This window comes from Poecilia mexicana, unplaced genomic scaffold (genome assembly GCF_051168715.1).
Source record: "Poecilia mexicana isolate PSO_F unplaced genomic scaffold, ASM5116871v1 scaffold_2, whole genome shotgun sequence".
Lineage (NCBI taxonomy): Eukaryota > Metazoa > Chordata > Actinopteri > Cyprinodontiformes > Poeciliidae > Poecilia > Poecilia mexicana.
The window spans coordinates 20,078,753-20,093,812 of NW_028263371.1; the positions used below are offsets into that span (position 1 = coordinate 20,078,753).

Consider the following 15,060-nt stretch of genomic DNA (forward strand, 5'->3'; position numbering starts at 1 on the left):
GCCCCATAAGTTTAAATCAGACATGTTTGGTCCCAGTCACATTTCTCCAGCCTCAACATGGTTATTAGGTCTTCTAGGATTCTTTTCTTCTTCCGATGTTAATATTTTTAGCTCCTCTCCAAAGGGCCCTTTGCCATCTTCCAGAGGAGGCGCTGGAGAAATTAACCTCTGGTGTTCTCAGTTCTTTTCATATATATAAATGAAGCCGTTGTTGCACATGTCTTCACTGCAGTCACTGTCTGCAGTGAAGACATGCTCGTTTTCTGGATCATTTCAAACTGTGGCAGGAAGCCGGAGCGCCCGGAGAGAAACCTGCAAACAGGAAAAAAGATTTCCTGTCAAATCTTTTTGCCTTTTGTCCTCTGGTGTTCTTAGTTCTTTTCATAAATATAAATGAAGCCGTTCTTGTACATGTCTTCACTGCAGTCACTGTCTGCAGTGAAGACATGCTCGTTTTCTGCCTTCATGGTTCGTTCTCCCTTATTTAAGTAGCAATAGAACTCTGTCATCTTCGGATCCCCACAGATGACGGAGGACAGGTGGTACGTCTCCGTCCCACATTCTGCAGGGACCTCGATGGTCTGAGTGGCTCTTGTTTGGTACCTCCTGGTCACCCTGTGCAGAAAAAACACCAGGACCTTGTTATCGGTCAGACAGTGTTTTTTCTGCCAGGGTGACCCGCAGCCTGAACAACGGCGCTTGCATGCTAAGTCCAACCAGTACTCCAGCAGTATGGATATACTGGTTGAAAATAGTATCGGTGGAAGAGCAATCATGGCGCCGTTGTTCAGGAGCCTGAGGGAAGTGGCTCCACAGTTAGAGCAGAAGTCGTTGTCATACATCTGTCTATCTGTGTCGCCGCCAAACGAGTCCAACCAGACCAGAACAGACTCCAGCAAACTTTTTACGTCATAGTCCTTCCCCACATCTGACGGTAGCTTCCTCTCCGTCAGCTCCATCAGAACAGGGGAAAGGTCTTGTTGACAAAAATGTTTGCCGGGCTGACGGACAGCTGAGTGGATGAGCCTCCCACAGCTGGGGATGGACGATGCCTCCAGAAAAATCCTTTCCTGAGCGAGACACCGCTTGGTGACGCTCAGGTTCAGGACGCTCTGGAAAGCAACGTTCACCCAGCTGTTCTGGAGCTCATTGGAGAACTTGAAAAAGTTCTCCTCAGCTTGTCCGGGTCCTGCAGATGCTGTCCTCCCTACATCTGGGAGATCCGAGCCAATGCCATCTACTGAAATAGGGGAACTGGAAACCTCAACACCAACGGAAATCTGTAAATTTAGACGTGTTTGTCTTGGCAAAGCTCTGTTGTCATCAACAATACAAAGTTCCCCATCCGGGGAACTTTGTATTTCAAGGGTCCCTGTGAACGTCCCCTTCAGAGGACTGTTCTTTAAGGATGGGACCAGGGAAACCAAAGCTTTGGCTGTCTCTTTACCCAGAGCTTTGGCTGCGAGATCAGCCGCAGACAAATCTTCCCCAGCCGGGTCAGATTTTTCTGCGACTGTTGTCTCACCCCCATGGTGTACCATCGTCTCTGGACAAACCTCCCCAGCCGGGTCGGTTTGTCCAGAGACAGTACCGTCGTCCTCTGTACTGTCTTGAACAGAGAACGAGATGGAGTCCGCGGTCCCATCGTCCAAAGGCTTTTCAGGACAAACCTCCCCAGCCGGGTCGGTTTGTTTTGTTGACCTGGATGAAAATCCTGTCCAAAATAGATCTTCCTCTTCAGTCTGATTCTTTTCTTCTTTGCCATCCTTCCCAGGAAAGAAATGATCACATACCTTCTTCATCCCGGTGGTTACGGCATATCCAATGCCCCAACCAACCGGGAATATCAGGGGAACAATCGCCGTCGCAAAACCGAACATTGTTGCTGTATACAAATCTCAAAGTCCAAGAAATGTCTGGATCCTGACTGATGCTTAGAGATTCCAGAATTCAAGCATTAGAACTTCTTTCATCTACTGTGATGTACGTCTATGACCTCATCAGTGAGCTCACTGCACTCGTTGCTATGGAAATGATCAGCTCAGCTCTGCATGACTCAAGCTGACATAAATACTTAAATAAAACGTTATACTTTTTATTTATTTAACATGGAGAGATTAATAGATTTGTATATGATTTAATTTTTGCTTTTGTGGTTTTCCATACCTGCTGTGGTATAAATGTTCTGAAGCATTTTATCCACTATTATTTTTAATTACAATTAATTCATTAGGATTATTCATGTATTAATCATTGCACAGTGCTAGGAACAGTCTGTGACCTATTATATTTATTTTTATTAATTTTCGCAGACAATTTAATGCTGACTATTTTACCAAACATAAGAAACAAAAGCAGAAGAGCGACCCAGCCATGCACTAATAATTTGATTGAGGTCCAGAACCCAGAAGTTCTTGTCTTGTGTCATTCAGGAGCCTTGGGGATAAAAGGGCTTCATGATTGTATTTCAAAGGCAGATTTCAAGAACAACTCGGGCAAGAGTTTGGGTCAGGTGCTATTCCAGGATGCAGACGTGTGAAGGAATCTCCACGATGTCAGTAACACACCCATGTATATACGGGGATTACTGTTTACTTCGGGACAAATTGCGACAAACCCACTGAATTGATTGACAGGTACCATCATATCAATTGAACAAGAGCGTGCGCCTGACATTACAAGTGTGTAACAGAGGTGACGAAACACCCCATGGCCCCTCCACCTCAAAATGAATCCGGCGCTGCTGCCTGCACCACCTACTGGACCTTCACTGACTTTATTTCCAGGATTTGGTTTCTGGTCGAGATAAGATAGTTGACTTCTTGTTTAGCAAGATGAACCAAACAGAACTATTTAGAAAAAATGGCCTGCAATCTGCATTGAAATGTTATATTGAATGTATCAGATCATTATGAAGTTGTTAAACATTTTAAACAAGGTTTTTACAGAAGATCTTTACAACAGCTGATCAAGAGGTTTTTCTAGTGATTATTTAAATTCAGATCATTAAAAATGTTAGAAACATCCATCTTGTTGAGGGTTTTAAAGAGAGATTAGTTCTAGAAGTGCTTAGTTGATGAGTTAAATTATATGAATGTAGCAACTTTTTATATTTACTCAGTTAGCCTTGTATTTTCTTAGATGTTTGTCTAAAGGATACTTTTACTTGTTCTGAATATTTTCTTTCTATAAACTTAATGGAAATTATGATAAAGAATTTATTCACTTTTCAAATTAAGTGCACATAAGCAATGCTTTTATTTTTAAATCATACCACTTCTCAAATATTTAATCAGATAAAATGACAAATAAAATAACACTAATACTGTAATTTAATTCTACAATGTGAAAAGAGAAACTTTTGTGAATAAATATTGAATGTTTAAATATAATCTATGCTGAAAAGTTTAACTTGTGTTTTTTGCAGTCTCTCAGTGGTTTAAATAAAGGCCATTACAGTCTGGAGCTCTGAGCCCAATGAAGATGCAGGGTATAATAGAGATGGTGCCTACTTTGCATCCAGTCATCTGCCTCTTTCTGTCTGCTGGACTGGCGGACAGGGAAATCCTGGCAGCAGCTGGAACGGTCGCAGGATGGGAAGGAACTTGGTTCTTACGGAGTTTTCAAAAACTGTAGCCAGAAAATAATCATAACAGGAAAAAGGCTTGAAAACATCCGTTTAATCTTCAGGCATATAATGCATCACATTGACGAATCGAGACATAAAATGTATTTCAGTCAGAAATGAACACATTCTGTTCATGATGATAAAAGTTCTGCATTTCAAGTCCAACACTGACATGACAGTTCATGGCAGTGGATTTGTGAGGCCATCACTTCTGTATTCAAACTTGTATAAATTAAAAACATGAAATAAAGAATTACCTGTATTTAATGCTCAGTATTGCTGCATGTTTTATGTTCCACTAAGCCTCGGTTAGCGTTACCTACCAACCTACCTGATCCGTCCCTGACCTCCATCAGTTTGGGGAAAAACATTGACGACTTCTGATCTATCTGATTGAAAATAACTTCTGAAGATTCAGGATGCTCTTGGGATACAAATGATGTTGTGGCTAACAGAGCTGAGCAAGAGTCAAGCCAAGTGAAGTCAAGTTTATTTATATATAGCACTTTAAAAATGGGTGTAAAACTGCGCCAAAGTGCTTACAGGAACGACAATAACAAAGAGTAATGTTAAGGACTTTGATCAAAGCATTTTAATCTGTGAGCTAAAGATTAAATGTCATGCATTGATAAATAGTACGTTAGGTTAATTCATGTTCTGTTTTTTCTTGCCGTCTTGTTTTGTGAAGATTTTTTAAAAAGTTGAAAAAAAACCAAAACACTTGGTTAGGGTTACAGCTCACATCATTCCAGAAATCTGGTTATTGAGTTTGTCACCTACTTATTCAAGATACACAGCTCAAGGTTTTATATAAAACTAGTTTCTGCACACAAAACAAAAATGCTGCAAATTCATTTTTGTGGGTTTTGGTTTTCATCTCATACCAACTGCCAGGCACGGTGGTGGAGGGGTGATGATTTGGCTTGTTTTCAGTCAAAGTGCACCATTACCTCCTTCATAAACAGAGTGAAAGACCGGCGGTTCCAACCAACAGAACTATGATCCCAAACATGGCAGTAGGTTTTCAACAGAAAGTCTGAAACAGAAAAGAATCAGTGCTGCAACGTCCTAGTCAAAGTCCAGCCGACCTCAGCCTGTTTAAAATGTGTGGTGGATCCCAAAGGAAACTGCAGGAACAAATGTCTGCTGACCTCAGTAAACTCAAAAAAGAGGTGGCAAAAATTTTTCCACAGCAACTTGAGAGGCTGAAAAAGTAAACCTGAGTTTCTGCTGGGGCTCGACAGCAGATGGATAAGGGGGGTGGGCTTTGTTTGTGCCAAAAACTCCTAAACATGAAATAAAACTAAGTTACTCTGGAGCTCCGACTGTTTTCTGCAGCCATAAACTTGTTTAGGGTAATATTTTGGCTCTTGTTGACAGATCATAGCCGTCCATTAACAGTAGGCGCAAAGTGCAGATGTCCAGAACTTTGTGTCACCAGAACCAGTCCAGTACAAAGCGGTTCTGGGCAGAACAAGCCGCCCTTCTGACTTCCTAGAAATCATAACCTACCAGACATTTACCACAGGTACAACAAATCAGAAGAACAATTTAAAAAATAAGAATATGTTGCAGAGTTTTAAAAAGAAAATGTATTAAAAATGTCCTAAATATGTTTTGTAAATAAACTGCATAATTTCCTGTTTCAGGGATCTAGGTTTAGTTTTTATAGACGTTATTATACACGTTTGTGTTTCCACCATGGAGATTTTGCTGTTACAAAAAGAACGGGTAGAATAATTGAAATAACAAAAGGTTTAGAGCAGCGGTGGCCTGTGTGAACAAGCCTCATGTGAGCCAAGCATGAGTGAGCATTCCCAGTGGGCGGAGCAGCAGCGTCAGTGCGTACAAAGGGCAACTCTCGAAACATAACAACCCTCACTGCTGCAGCCGCACACAAATCAACAGCCTGCAGCTTCCAGGTCCGATGGCGGGGAAGAAAGCGGTTCTGTTCAACTTCTGGGGCGTCGTTGTTCCGTCACGACCCACCGGTGTTTTCCACAAACTGGAGGAGCTGCACAGTCTGCCGCGGTGAGAGGCTCCCATTACACCACAGCCGACCGCACTGTAAAACAGGAACCTGAGGAATTCAGTCTGATCCAGTTGGAAATAAAAACATTTGAATTATTATTAGACGCATGAGTCAGATCAGGATCACTGCAAACATTACCAGATAGTCGTGCAACACACTCAGGATTAAGAATTTTAGCTTAAATCCAAATTAAAATAATGTTTATTCACTTTGTAAAGATGTCTGTACATTAAACAGTTACTACAGATAATAGTTAACACTTTAACTGAGTTAATTCAGGTTGGGGGAAAGATCGTGGTGAGCAAGGTTTGAGATTTTAGACCTAAATGGTGAATTTTAATAATGGGCTACCAGAGAAGTGTCAAAATGTCTCTTAATTATGAACGAATTTGCAGAAAGTAGAACTTGGCCATCATCCACTGTGTTTCATTCAGTGAAACCAGTTAAACAAAGTCGCGTTTTCAGACCGTTGGAGGAAAGTGGGAGTACCTGAAGAGAAACCATAACAGGAAGAACATCCAGAGGGAATCAATACTTCTGAAAAATGCATCAGAAAGTATAAATACAGTGAAATGTTTATTTTAAGCAATAACTGTAATAATTTATGAAGAAAGCCAAAACACCAGAACTGGTTTCCCAGGTTTAGCACTCACACCCTGTACTTTTAATCAATCAATCTTTTATCTATACAGCCGGTTTCTCCTCCACTGCAGATCAAAGTACGTCACCACACCAAACATATAAAAAACATATAAAAATATAAACCAAGTAGATCAAACCACAAGAGCCGCTGCAGCTTTACATATTAGATAAAAATTAAACAAAGTCTTGAGTTTTGATTTAAACAAAGTTCAATTATAGATGAAGGTCTGAGTACTCCAGATAATCAGTCAATAAATGATCGATTACCTGCAGATCAGCGTCTGTGGAACCGTCAGTAAACAATGACTGACCTCAAAAACCTGCTTCAGTAGAAAAACTGAGTAACTTAGATAAACAGACGGATCCAGACTTTGGCATCATTATTCCAGGCGTGGATAATCAATCAATCAATCATTCAATCAATCATTCAATCAATCTGGTTTTCTGGAGTCTCAAAGTTTGGAACATTTCCAGACGGTGGTTGACTTTAGATCAGAACATGGTGCGTTAGTAAATTCTCGTGTTTTGCTCACGTTTACAGGTCATTTGGAGTCATTAAATCCAGATCATATTTTATCTGTTTTCTCAGAGGTTTTCTGTCCAATGTGGCGTCTCAAAATAAAGGAGCTTTGATTCAGGCAGAAAAAGGCAAAATGACTCTAAATCAGGTGGGTCCGCATGTTTCCTGCTCGTCATTTATTTACCGAGTCAGTACATAAATGTGTGTGTTTGCAGATGATCCCGGCTTTCCAAGCTGAATGTGCCAAACAAGCTGAGGTCAGAGGCCTGGCGCTGCCGTCTGATTGGTGTGTCAGCTGTCTGCTGGAGGAGGTCAGAAAGGCCATGATGGACGTCCAAGATATTGTGCTGAAAACGTCTGCAAGTCTGCGTTACCACGGTAACATGCTGAACACAGCTGCTTCTCATGCAGTTTGTCATTTTGGACCTCAGAGCTTTTACTCTAAACTTTGATTTAAAGGAGTACTGACCGCAGTCCTGGCCAATCACTGGCTGGACGACAGCGCCTCCGGAGACGACCCGGCTCGGCTCCTCTGTCTCCTGGGTAGCAACTTTAACCTGGTCCTCCAGTCCTGCCATTCAGGTCACAGAGTGCCAGAGTTCGCCATGTTCAACTCTGCTTTGGACCAGCTGGGGATCCCCTCACAGCAGGTGGGAGATATCCCTTTAAGAGAGACGCAACAGCTGATTCCTGATCCAGGAGCTGAACCCATCCAACCGTTTCAGGCTCTGTGGCTCGATGTGGACGAGGAGAGTGTGAAGGCAGCAGAGACGGCAGGGATGAAGGCCGTCCTGGTGGACAACCTGGAGGCTGCTCTGCACAAACTGTCCGACTTCACTGGAGTTCAGGTTCAGATAACCAGTTAATCACTTAACTTATCACTTAAACTGTTAAACAGTTAAAGGGTTAACCAGTTAAACAGTTAATCTGTGCCAGAAGCTCCCATCCATCCCAAGTCATTGATGGTTTTTCTTTAATCCACAGAGAATCAGAATTATACTGAAAGATTCAAGTAATACTAATCAAAATGGGTGAAATTTAAGGAACACATAAGTTCATGATTCTATATCATGATTTCTATGCACTGAATCAGCAGGAAACCAGAACCATCAGTCACATCATGAGTTGTGGAGCATCTACTGCAGCTTGAGGACGATGCCTCCTGATGTCCACAAGCCGCTGTAGAGTCTGCTGAGGCGTTGCATCCCGCTCATCTTAAAGGTCATTCCTCAGGTCACTAGGGTTCTGGGGTTCAGAACCTCTACAGAACCTCTGGGTCCAGAACCTTATTGGCCTGGACCATGAATGGCTCTCACCATGAAGAGTTACGATCCTATGCATGGTGACTCGGCTCACAGAGGTTTTCTGAGGTATTCAGGTCTGGACACAGGGAAGGCCGCTCGGTTGGAGGTTCTGTGGTCTCCAGCAGCCGTTTCCTGGATGAGTTGGAGCAATGCCTCCATGGATATGAAATCAGTTGTTCAAACCCCTGTATGAAAGTGTCCATTCCAAAGTGGACTTCAGTCCTGTATCGACTAGACACAGCTGTAAACGCATAGCCCTAAGGCTAACGCTACCTCCAACATTGCTGGTGGTCATCATTTCTGCTCAACATCAACCGACCTCCATCAGAACCGCACTGAGACCAACTGGACTCTTAACCAGTCTGAACGATCCCTGACCAGGAACACCACGACCCGCCAACATCACAACAAACTGAGTTTTAAATGTCTGAGTGGAGAGTCTCTCCTCCCTTAAGTGAGGCTGCAGTTGCATTCATCATCTGGTTCCACAGGAACACGATACAGCAGTCATCAGTGGGGGGCGTGGCCAAAGGAAAAGCACTGATGCGTCTTTCTGTGGCTCTTCTGCTCTGAAGAAGTGAAGACATGTCTGAATAATATGCATCGTTTAGAAATGACTCCAATTTAAGAAAATTCAAACTCAATGAATTTGTACCGCTGTTCACATAAACCATTTATTGCCGTAATGAGACGATGCGAAACTTCCAATATTTTCATATTGAACTGATCCTTAACAGGAAGAACCTGAATCTTTGTGACGTCAGCTGAAACATTGTTTGTTGCAGGCTGTTGGCGCAGAGAGTCCTCCCATCGCCTGCAGCCCTGACCAGGTGTCTCATGGACACGTCACCATCAGAGTAATGACCCTCCTCTGCCAGCCAATCATCAAGCCTATAGAGACAGAATAATTAGTGCTGTGATTTCAGCCTGGTGTTCGGACCCACTACGTGGAGATGGGCTCCGGGCCGCCGGTTCTGCTGTGCCACGGCTTCCCAGAGAGCTGGTACTCCTGGCGGTACCAGGTGAGCCTCCCAGTAAGGCAGCGGCGGTGATGTGTCGTGTTTTCACACCTGCTTCCTCTCTGGCAGATTCCCGCTCTGGCTGCCGCCGGGTTCAGGGTCCTGGCTCTGGACATGAAGGGATACGGCGAATCCACAGCACCCCCTGGTGGGCACACACACAAATACATCCCTGAAACATTTTCCACCTCACTGTTTGTAGTTTTATGATTGGTAAATGTTCCCTTGCAGACATTGAGGAATATTCCCAGGAGAAGCTTTGCAAGGTCTGAATTTCATCAACATGTTAAAATGTGGCAGAATTAAATCTGGAGAGTTTTATGCATTTCTCTGTCTGCAGGATCTAATCTCCTTCATGGACAAAATGGTAAGAAATAAATGACCCTAATAAAAATCTTCATCACAAGTGACTTGTCTTTCTGGTCCTCCAAGTCCATACCACAGGTCACCCTTGTGGGTCACGACTGGGGCGGTGCCCTGGTTTGGACTATGGCCCAGTATTTTCCAGAGAGAGTCAGGTAAAAACTCTGAGTTACCGACGTTTAGCGATATTTGGAAAGTTTAAGTAAAATATGTAATTTCCGTGAAGGGCGGTAGCGTCTCTGAATACTCCCCTGTTCTCACCGGACCCTTCGAAACCGCCTTCAGAGAAACTAAAGGCTCTGCCCGCTTTTGACTACCAGAATTACTTCCAGAAACCAGTAAGTGTTTGCTTCACGGGGAGAACCAGAGCTGGATCTCTGGACCAGTTCTTCCCAACAACATTTCCAGCTTTCAATGCACAAAACAACAAATATTTGCAATTCTGACTTTAACAGGTTGAGTTATAGTCTGGTTGAGGAACGCCCGTTTATTATCTGATATGAGCTGTTCATCAATGAAGCGGGATAAACGGCTGAAGATTTCACTCTACGATTTTAAAGTTTATTCAGTATAGAACTTTGCTGTCAAAACCAAAATCCTCAGAAAAACAACTTTTTGCCGATGAGCATTCATTGATTTCCTAAATCTGTGCTGAGCTGCAACTAAATGAAATTAGAGTAATTGGATTTAATTGTATTGAAATAAATAGTTTAGGATACAGATTGTGTAGTTTGATATGAACTGCGCTTCGTTAAATATAAGTTAAACTGAATAAAACTAGTGAAAACATAATGCTGAGCATCAACAGGCATTTAAATGTTTCAATCTGGACTATTTTTAATCTGCTCTAAATTATTTAAAAACCTATCTTACTTTTGATCAGACATTAGGTAAACTGATATTGGTTTTAGGACAATTTTACTCCTTTAAGGACTTTGTTTTGTTTCCTTTTGCTGTGTGAGAGTAAAGTAGATCACAGTTGGTGCTCTCCAACTCTGCTTTGTTTAATTTGATCGTTTTCTTCTCAGTTTAAGAAAGTTTTAGAAAACTGACTTTAGAATGACTTTAAGCTCCACCTAAAGTCAGGATGAAGTGTTTGAACGAACGTGCCTTCCTCCAGCTTTCAGACTTTGTCTTTGTTCCAGGGAGTAGCCGAGGCCGAGCTGGAGAACGACTTGGAGAGAACATTCAAGATTTTCTTTTCCAGCAGCCGTGAAGCCGTGAGTAGATCCAGACCAGGCAGAGTCCGGTCAGGACAGATCCATCAACTCTGATGAGACATGTTTCCTCAGGCAGGTCGTCCGGCTCTTAGCACATCGGGGGTCTGCGCTCGAGGTGAGGACATCTGCTGGTTTAATAAGGGACAGGTTAAAGGTCAACAATGGGTTCCTGTTGGGTCTGTGCTGATTGGTTGGTCCATGTTGGGTCTGTGCTGATTGGTTGGGTCCGTCTCCCCAGGCGGGCTGTTTGTGGGTCTGCCACAGCAGATTCCTCGCAGCTCAATGCTAACTGAGGCTGACCTGCGCTACTACGTTGGTCAGTTCAGAGGGAGTGGCTTCAGGTGAGGCTCAGTCAGAGTCCAGAGATTTGATGATTAACTGGATCCACTGAAGCCTGATGTTTCTCCTCCATGTTGTGTAACAGGGGACCGCTGAACTGGTACCGAAACAACCAGGCCAACTGGAAGTGGATGTGTTCACAGCCCACTGGGAAGGTTGGTGACAGACTGGAGCAGCTGGAGTCTCTCATGGTTCACATCAACGTCCTTCAGGCTGAAATAAAGCTTGGACACAAACAGTGCAACTTTCTTACACTGAAGAGGAAATTAAGAATTTTCTGCATGATGTGGATAACAGGAATGTTTGAATGCATCCCATCTGTTAAAACTAAAACAATTCACATGCAATGCATTCATTTACATCCCATAAACACAATTTATCCAAAAGGACAACAACACCCTCAGCTCTTATATTTTCTCAAAGTTCTGAATATTTTCAGGCTTGGAGTTACAGTGGGTAAAGTTTAGCACTATTCATCTCCTGACATTAAATCAATAACTTGGTTTGATCCAAACCTTACTGAGCGCCCCAAAATAAAGTCAGTTTATAGTCCAAGTCATTAGCTGACCATAACTTATGTTTAAGTTATTTAGTCTGATCATTTATTGACCTTAAAAACAGCAGATCTTATGTCCTGATAGAGACACTGATCTACACATGAAGTCAGAGCAGATTCCAACCTGGTGATGTGAAAGCAACATTTCAAGATTTTTATCTTTCAAGTTGTTTTCAACCTTTTCTAATGAGTTGCATCATAGTTCAGCTTCTCCACCAAATGTTTCCCTGCTGCCACTCACCCGGAGCCTCATCAGAGCAGGTGGATGAGCTGCAGGTGCGCTGGAGCCGGGAACCATCTAAAACTCGGACCGGATTCCTCTGGAACCGGACTCCTCCCGGTCTGAGAGAGTTTTGGTTTCTGATCGTCCTGACGCCGCCATGTTGTTTCCAGATTGCCATGCCAGCGCTGATGGTGACGGCAGAGAAAGACCCCGTCCTGCTGCCGGCGATGTCTCACGGCATGGAGGATCTGGTAAGCAAGGCGTCCGGAAAGCCGCGGCGCGGAGCCGACAGGTCATGGGGTCACAGGTCCGTGTTTCCCTGCAGGTCCCCAATCTGAGCAGAGGACACATCGAGGACTGTGGACACTGGACGCAGATGGACAAACCGGCAGAGACCAACAACATCCTGATATCGTGGCTGAGAGAGACGCACGGACCGGCAGGCGGCGAGCTGCTGGCGCCCAAACTGTGACGCAGGAACATGACCAAAGTTACATTAAAGGTTTTACAACAGAGGGAAATGTTAGGAAGGAATGAAAACAGGATGCAAACAAGTTTAAAGAAAAACAAGGAGAAAATGGACGGAAGAAGAAGCAAAGAGATTTAAATGAATAAAAACTAAAGATTTGACAATTAAAAACCAAAGTCTTCATGATTCAATTTGACTTTTAATTATTGTGCTCAGAATGTACAGTAAACAGGAAGCTTTCTGCTGATTATGATTCAACACATTTCAACATGATTCAAACACATTTGTCACGGTGTTTAGATTTCAGCTTCAAATTCAAGATGGAGAATTTTAGATTTTAAAATATAAAATGTCAGTTTAAAGAAACATTATCAAGACCTTACAAATAATTTTAAAAAGAAAAAAATGTATGTTTACAGATGTAAAAACATGTTCTAAAAATGTAAAGCAAAATATTTAAAGAAATCAGAAAATCTGAATATTTTACAGTCTAGAAAAAATGAAAGAAACTTTTTAAACATTTCTGGAAATGTTAAATTGAAGCTAAGTCTTTTTGTTAATCTGACATCATGACTGTTAATATGGAAGAAAAAAATACTTTCTCTGCAACAATGTGATTAATTTAAAAAAATTCACTTTTGTTCTTCAGTTGGACAACTAACCATGAAAGGACAGAGAAGGAGAGGAGCAGTATTTCTAAAGCGTGTGAAAGTTTAGTGGAAGGACAAGGTTGGAAGTGCAGCTTCAGGTGGACATGAGGTGACGGCTCCCTCTAGTGGCAGAACGGCTCACAGCTTCTTCTCCTCAAACAGCTTCTTCCAGGATGGCATGATGTGTTCGTAGATGAGCTCGATCTGCCGGAGACACAGAGCCGTTAGGCCCCGCCCACTGAAGCCCCGCCCCTCTACCAGAAACTCAGTCCCTTTAAGCCCCGCCCCCTCAGCTCACCTGCTGGGACTTTTTCACTCCGTATCTGAATAGTGTGGCCTGGTGCTCGCTGTTGTGGAACAGGATGTCAAAGGTCACATCTCGGCCCAGCATGTCCTCGATGGCGGGCTTCACCACCGAATGGAAGTCTCTGGGGGAGTGCGACCCGTCCAGCATGTTGCTGACCTGTGGACCCAAATGGGGTCAGTGTGGGGCCGCGGACGGCCCGGCGCCGCGGCCCCAGCTCTGCTTTACCTTGTATTTACTCCCCAGCAGCTCTAGAGGATCCAGCTTGACCTCTGACCTCAGGGCGCGGCCAAACAGCGGGATCTTTGTGTCGGCGTCTGGCGAATGTTACCAAATAAAATCAGAGTAAATCAGCCGGGTCCATTAATGAGAAACAGAAAAATCAAACATGGATTCATCTGAAAAATGTGGCAGGCACCTTTCTGAGCTGACAGGTTTGGATACCTTTTGCTGACTTTAAGACTGAAACTTTTCCCCTTTTTACAAAAAGCTTCAGCTGACATGCTGAGTTGTTTTAGACTTTGACTAGGCCGTTCTAACCCATGGATCTAAACATAGAGGGTCTCTGCTGCCCAATAAAATCTTCCTAAAATTGATTTTAGTTTAGAAGAGGATGGCAGAAATCCATCTATTAAACGTTTCCTGTTTCTGCAGCTTCAGTAGGAAAACTTTGATTTCATCTGTTCCTGAAACTTTGATGGAAAAATTTTTCAGCTTCATTGGATCAGCAGCGTCTCAGGAAACAAACAGGAAATGTTTCAGATCCAACAGAAGGAAATATTTTCAACATAAATCATGAATCTGAAAGCAGCCAACCTCTGCAGGTCAGGTGAGCCACGTAGGGAACGCCGTCCCGTTCCCCAAAGTAGATCCCAAAATGAGAGAAGTATTTGTTCCTGGGATACTCCACGATGTCTCCGGGGAAAAGCTTCGGCCGCGAGTTAATCTGGAGACACGAATGAACCAAACCAGTCAGAAAACTGATCCACACCGTTTGTTTGAAGCGATCCGGAAACGGTCAGCATCACAGGAAACCAGCAGGTCAGAGGTCACTCACCTTGCCCAGTGACAGTAAACCAGCAGAGGTCAGAGGTCACTCACCTTGTCCATTGACAGTAAACCAGCAGAGGTCAGAGGTCACTCACCTTGCCCATGACTGCGTTGTTCTGCGGCTCGTCTTGCTGTGATTCTGTAGCTCAGAGTGAAACGGGAACCTTCTTGCTGCTTTGCATGCAGCGCAGCCATGTGGTGATGATGTCACGGCCCACTGAGCATGCTCACTTCACGCCTGCAGCAGCGCCGCGCCCAGCTGGCCAGCTGGCCTGGCTCGGCCTCAGCAGAACCTCAGGGCAGAACCTCCTGCCTCCGGCTGCTCCCGGGTCAGCCAGGCCTGAAATCATCTCTGCTCCATGAGGAGCAAACATGGCCACCTCCCAGGACCGGTGGGCGGGCCGCCAGGTGTTTCCTCAGCAGAAACAGGAAGTTGTGGTTATTTTCTAGAGAAACATCAAACACCTGAACTGATGCTGGAAAACCCAATGTATCGTTTTTAGTTTGTCTAACATTAAATTCTTCTCGTCACTGAAATGGAAAACATGGAGGCCCGTCTCCATCGAAACCAGCCTCACCACACAAAGGTGAATCTCTAGGAAATACAAACATCCATTTTATCAAGTTACAATAAATCTAAGATTTAATTTGGATTTTTACAGTCAAATAAAAAGTTTATTTATAATAAATCAAGTTTAATGACTTTTATCATTAAAAATTATCCAAGTCAAAAAAGTCACA

The 15,060-nt window shown here is 43.4% G+C and overlaps 3 protein-coding genes and 1 long non-coding RNA gene across 5 annotated transcripts; 1 reads left to right on the forward strand and 3 right to left on the reverse strand.

The window, feature by feature from the left end:
- Positions 1–94: 94 nt before the first annotated feature.
- Positions 95–1,880, reverse strand: LOC148160556 (uncharacterized). Its single transcript, XM_088003952.1, has one exon. It carries the CDS (start codon positions 1,878–1,880, stop codon positions 372–374), a length of 1,509 nt encoding a protein of 502 aa, XP_087860078.1. The 3' UTR covers positions 95–371.
- A 3,590-nt stretch (positions 1,881–5,470) lies between these two features.
- On the forward strand, positions 5,471–12,491 carry ephx2 (epoxide hydrolase 2, cytoplasmic). The gene is made up of 18 exons (XM_014990041.2): positions 5,471–5,659; positions 6,892–6,970; positions 7,038–7,200; positions 7,282–7,472; positions 7,548–7,670; positions 8,912–8,983; positions 9,053–9,148; positions 9,215–9,293; positions 9,377–9,411; positions 9,486–9,512; positions 9,578–9,663; positions 9,735–9,846; positions 10,654–10,728; positions 10,801–10,843; positions 10,967–11,069; positions 11,153–11,222; positions 12,017–12,097; positions 12,172–12,491. The coding sequence occupies exons 1-18, from the start codon at positions 5,556–5,558 to the stop codon at positions 12,316–12,318; spliced, it is 1,686 nt and encodes a 561-aa protein (XP_014845527.2). The 5' UTR covers positions 5,471–5,555; the 3' UTR covers positions 12,319–12,491.
- LOC148160557 (uncharacterized) lies at positions 8,775–9,283 on the reverse strand. The gene is made up of 2 exons (XR_015765322.1): positions 9,197–9,283; positions 8,775–9,017 (listed from the first exon to the last, which is right to left on the reverse strand). It is a non-coding gene; the product is annotated as an uncharacterized LOC148160557 (long non-coding RNA).
- A 3-nt stretch (positions 12,492–12,494) lies between the features above and the next one.
- plaat1l (phospholipase A and acyltransferase 1-like) lies at positions 12,495–15,009 on the reverse strand. 2 transcript variants are annotated; one of them, XM_088012697.1, is made up of 5 exons: positions 14,371–15,009; positions 14,086–14,215; positions 13,498–13,586; positions 13,264–13,428; positions 12,495–13,169 (listed from the first exon to the last, which is right to left on the reverse strand). In XM_088012697.1, the coding sequence occupies exons 1-5, from the start codon at positions 14,377–14,379 to the stop codon at positions 13,104–13,106; spliced, it is 459 nt and encodes a 152-aa protein (XP_087868823.1). In that variant the 5' UTR covers positions 14,380–15,009; the 3' UTR covers positions 12,495–13,103. The 2 variants fall into 2 exon arrangements, with proteins under 2 accessions (XP_087868823.1, XP_087868820.1); XM_088012694.1 differs by having other exon boundaries at positions 14,415–15,008.
- Between the last annotated feature and the right edge of the window lie 51 nt (positions 15,010–15,060).

Coding starts and splice junctions, on each gene's coding strand:
- LOC148160556 (XM_088003952.1), bottom strand. CDS start 1,880: ATGTTCGGTTTTGCGACGGCGATTGTTCCCCTGATATTCCCGGTTGGT.
- plaat1l (XM_088012697.1), bottom strand. Junction 13,587..14,085: donor GGCTCACCTGACCTGCAGAG/GTTGGCTGCTTT, acceptor AACATTCGCCAG/ACGCCGACACAAAGATCCCG. Junction 13,429..13,497: donor TGCTGGGGAGTAAATACAAG/GTAAAGCAGAGC, acceptor TTGGGTCCACAG/GTCAGCAACATGCTGGACGG.
- ephx2 (XM_014990041.2), top strand. CDS start 5,556: ATGGCGGGGAAGAAAGCGGTTCTGTTCAACTTCTGGGGCGTCGTTGTT. Junction 8,984..9,052: donor ATGGACACGTCACCATCAGA/GTAATGACCCTC, acceptor CTGTGATTTCAG/CCTGGTGTTCGGACCCACTA. Junction 9,664..9,734: donor TATTTTCCAGAGAGAGTCAG/GTAAAAACTCTG, acceptor ATTTCCGTGAAG/GGCGGTAGCGTCTCTGAATA.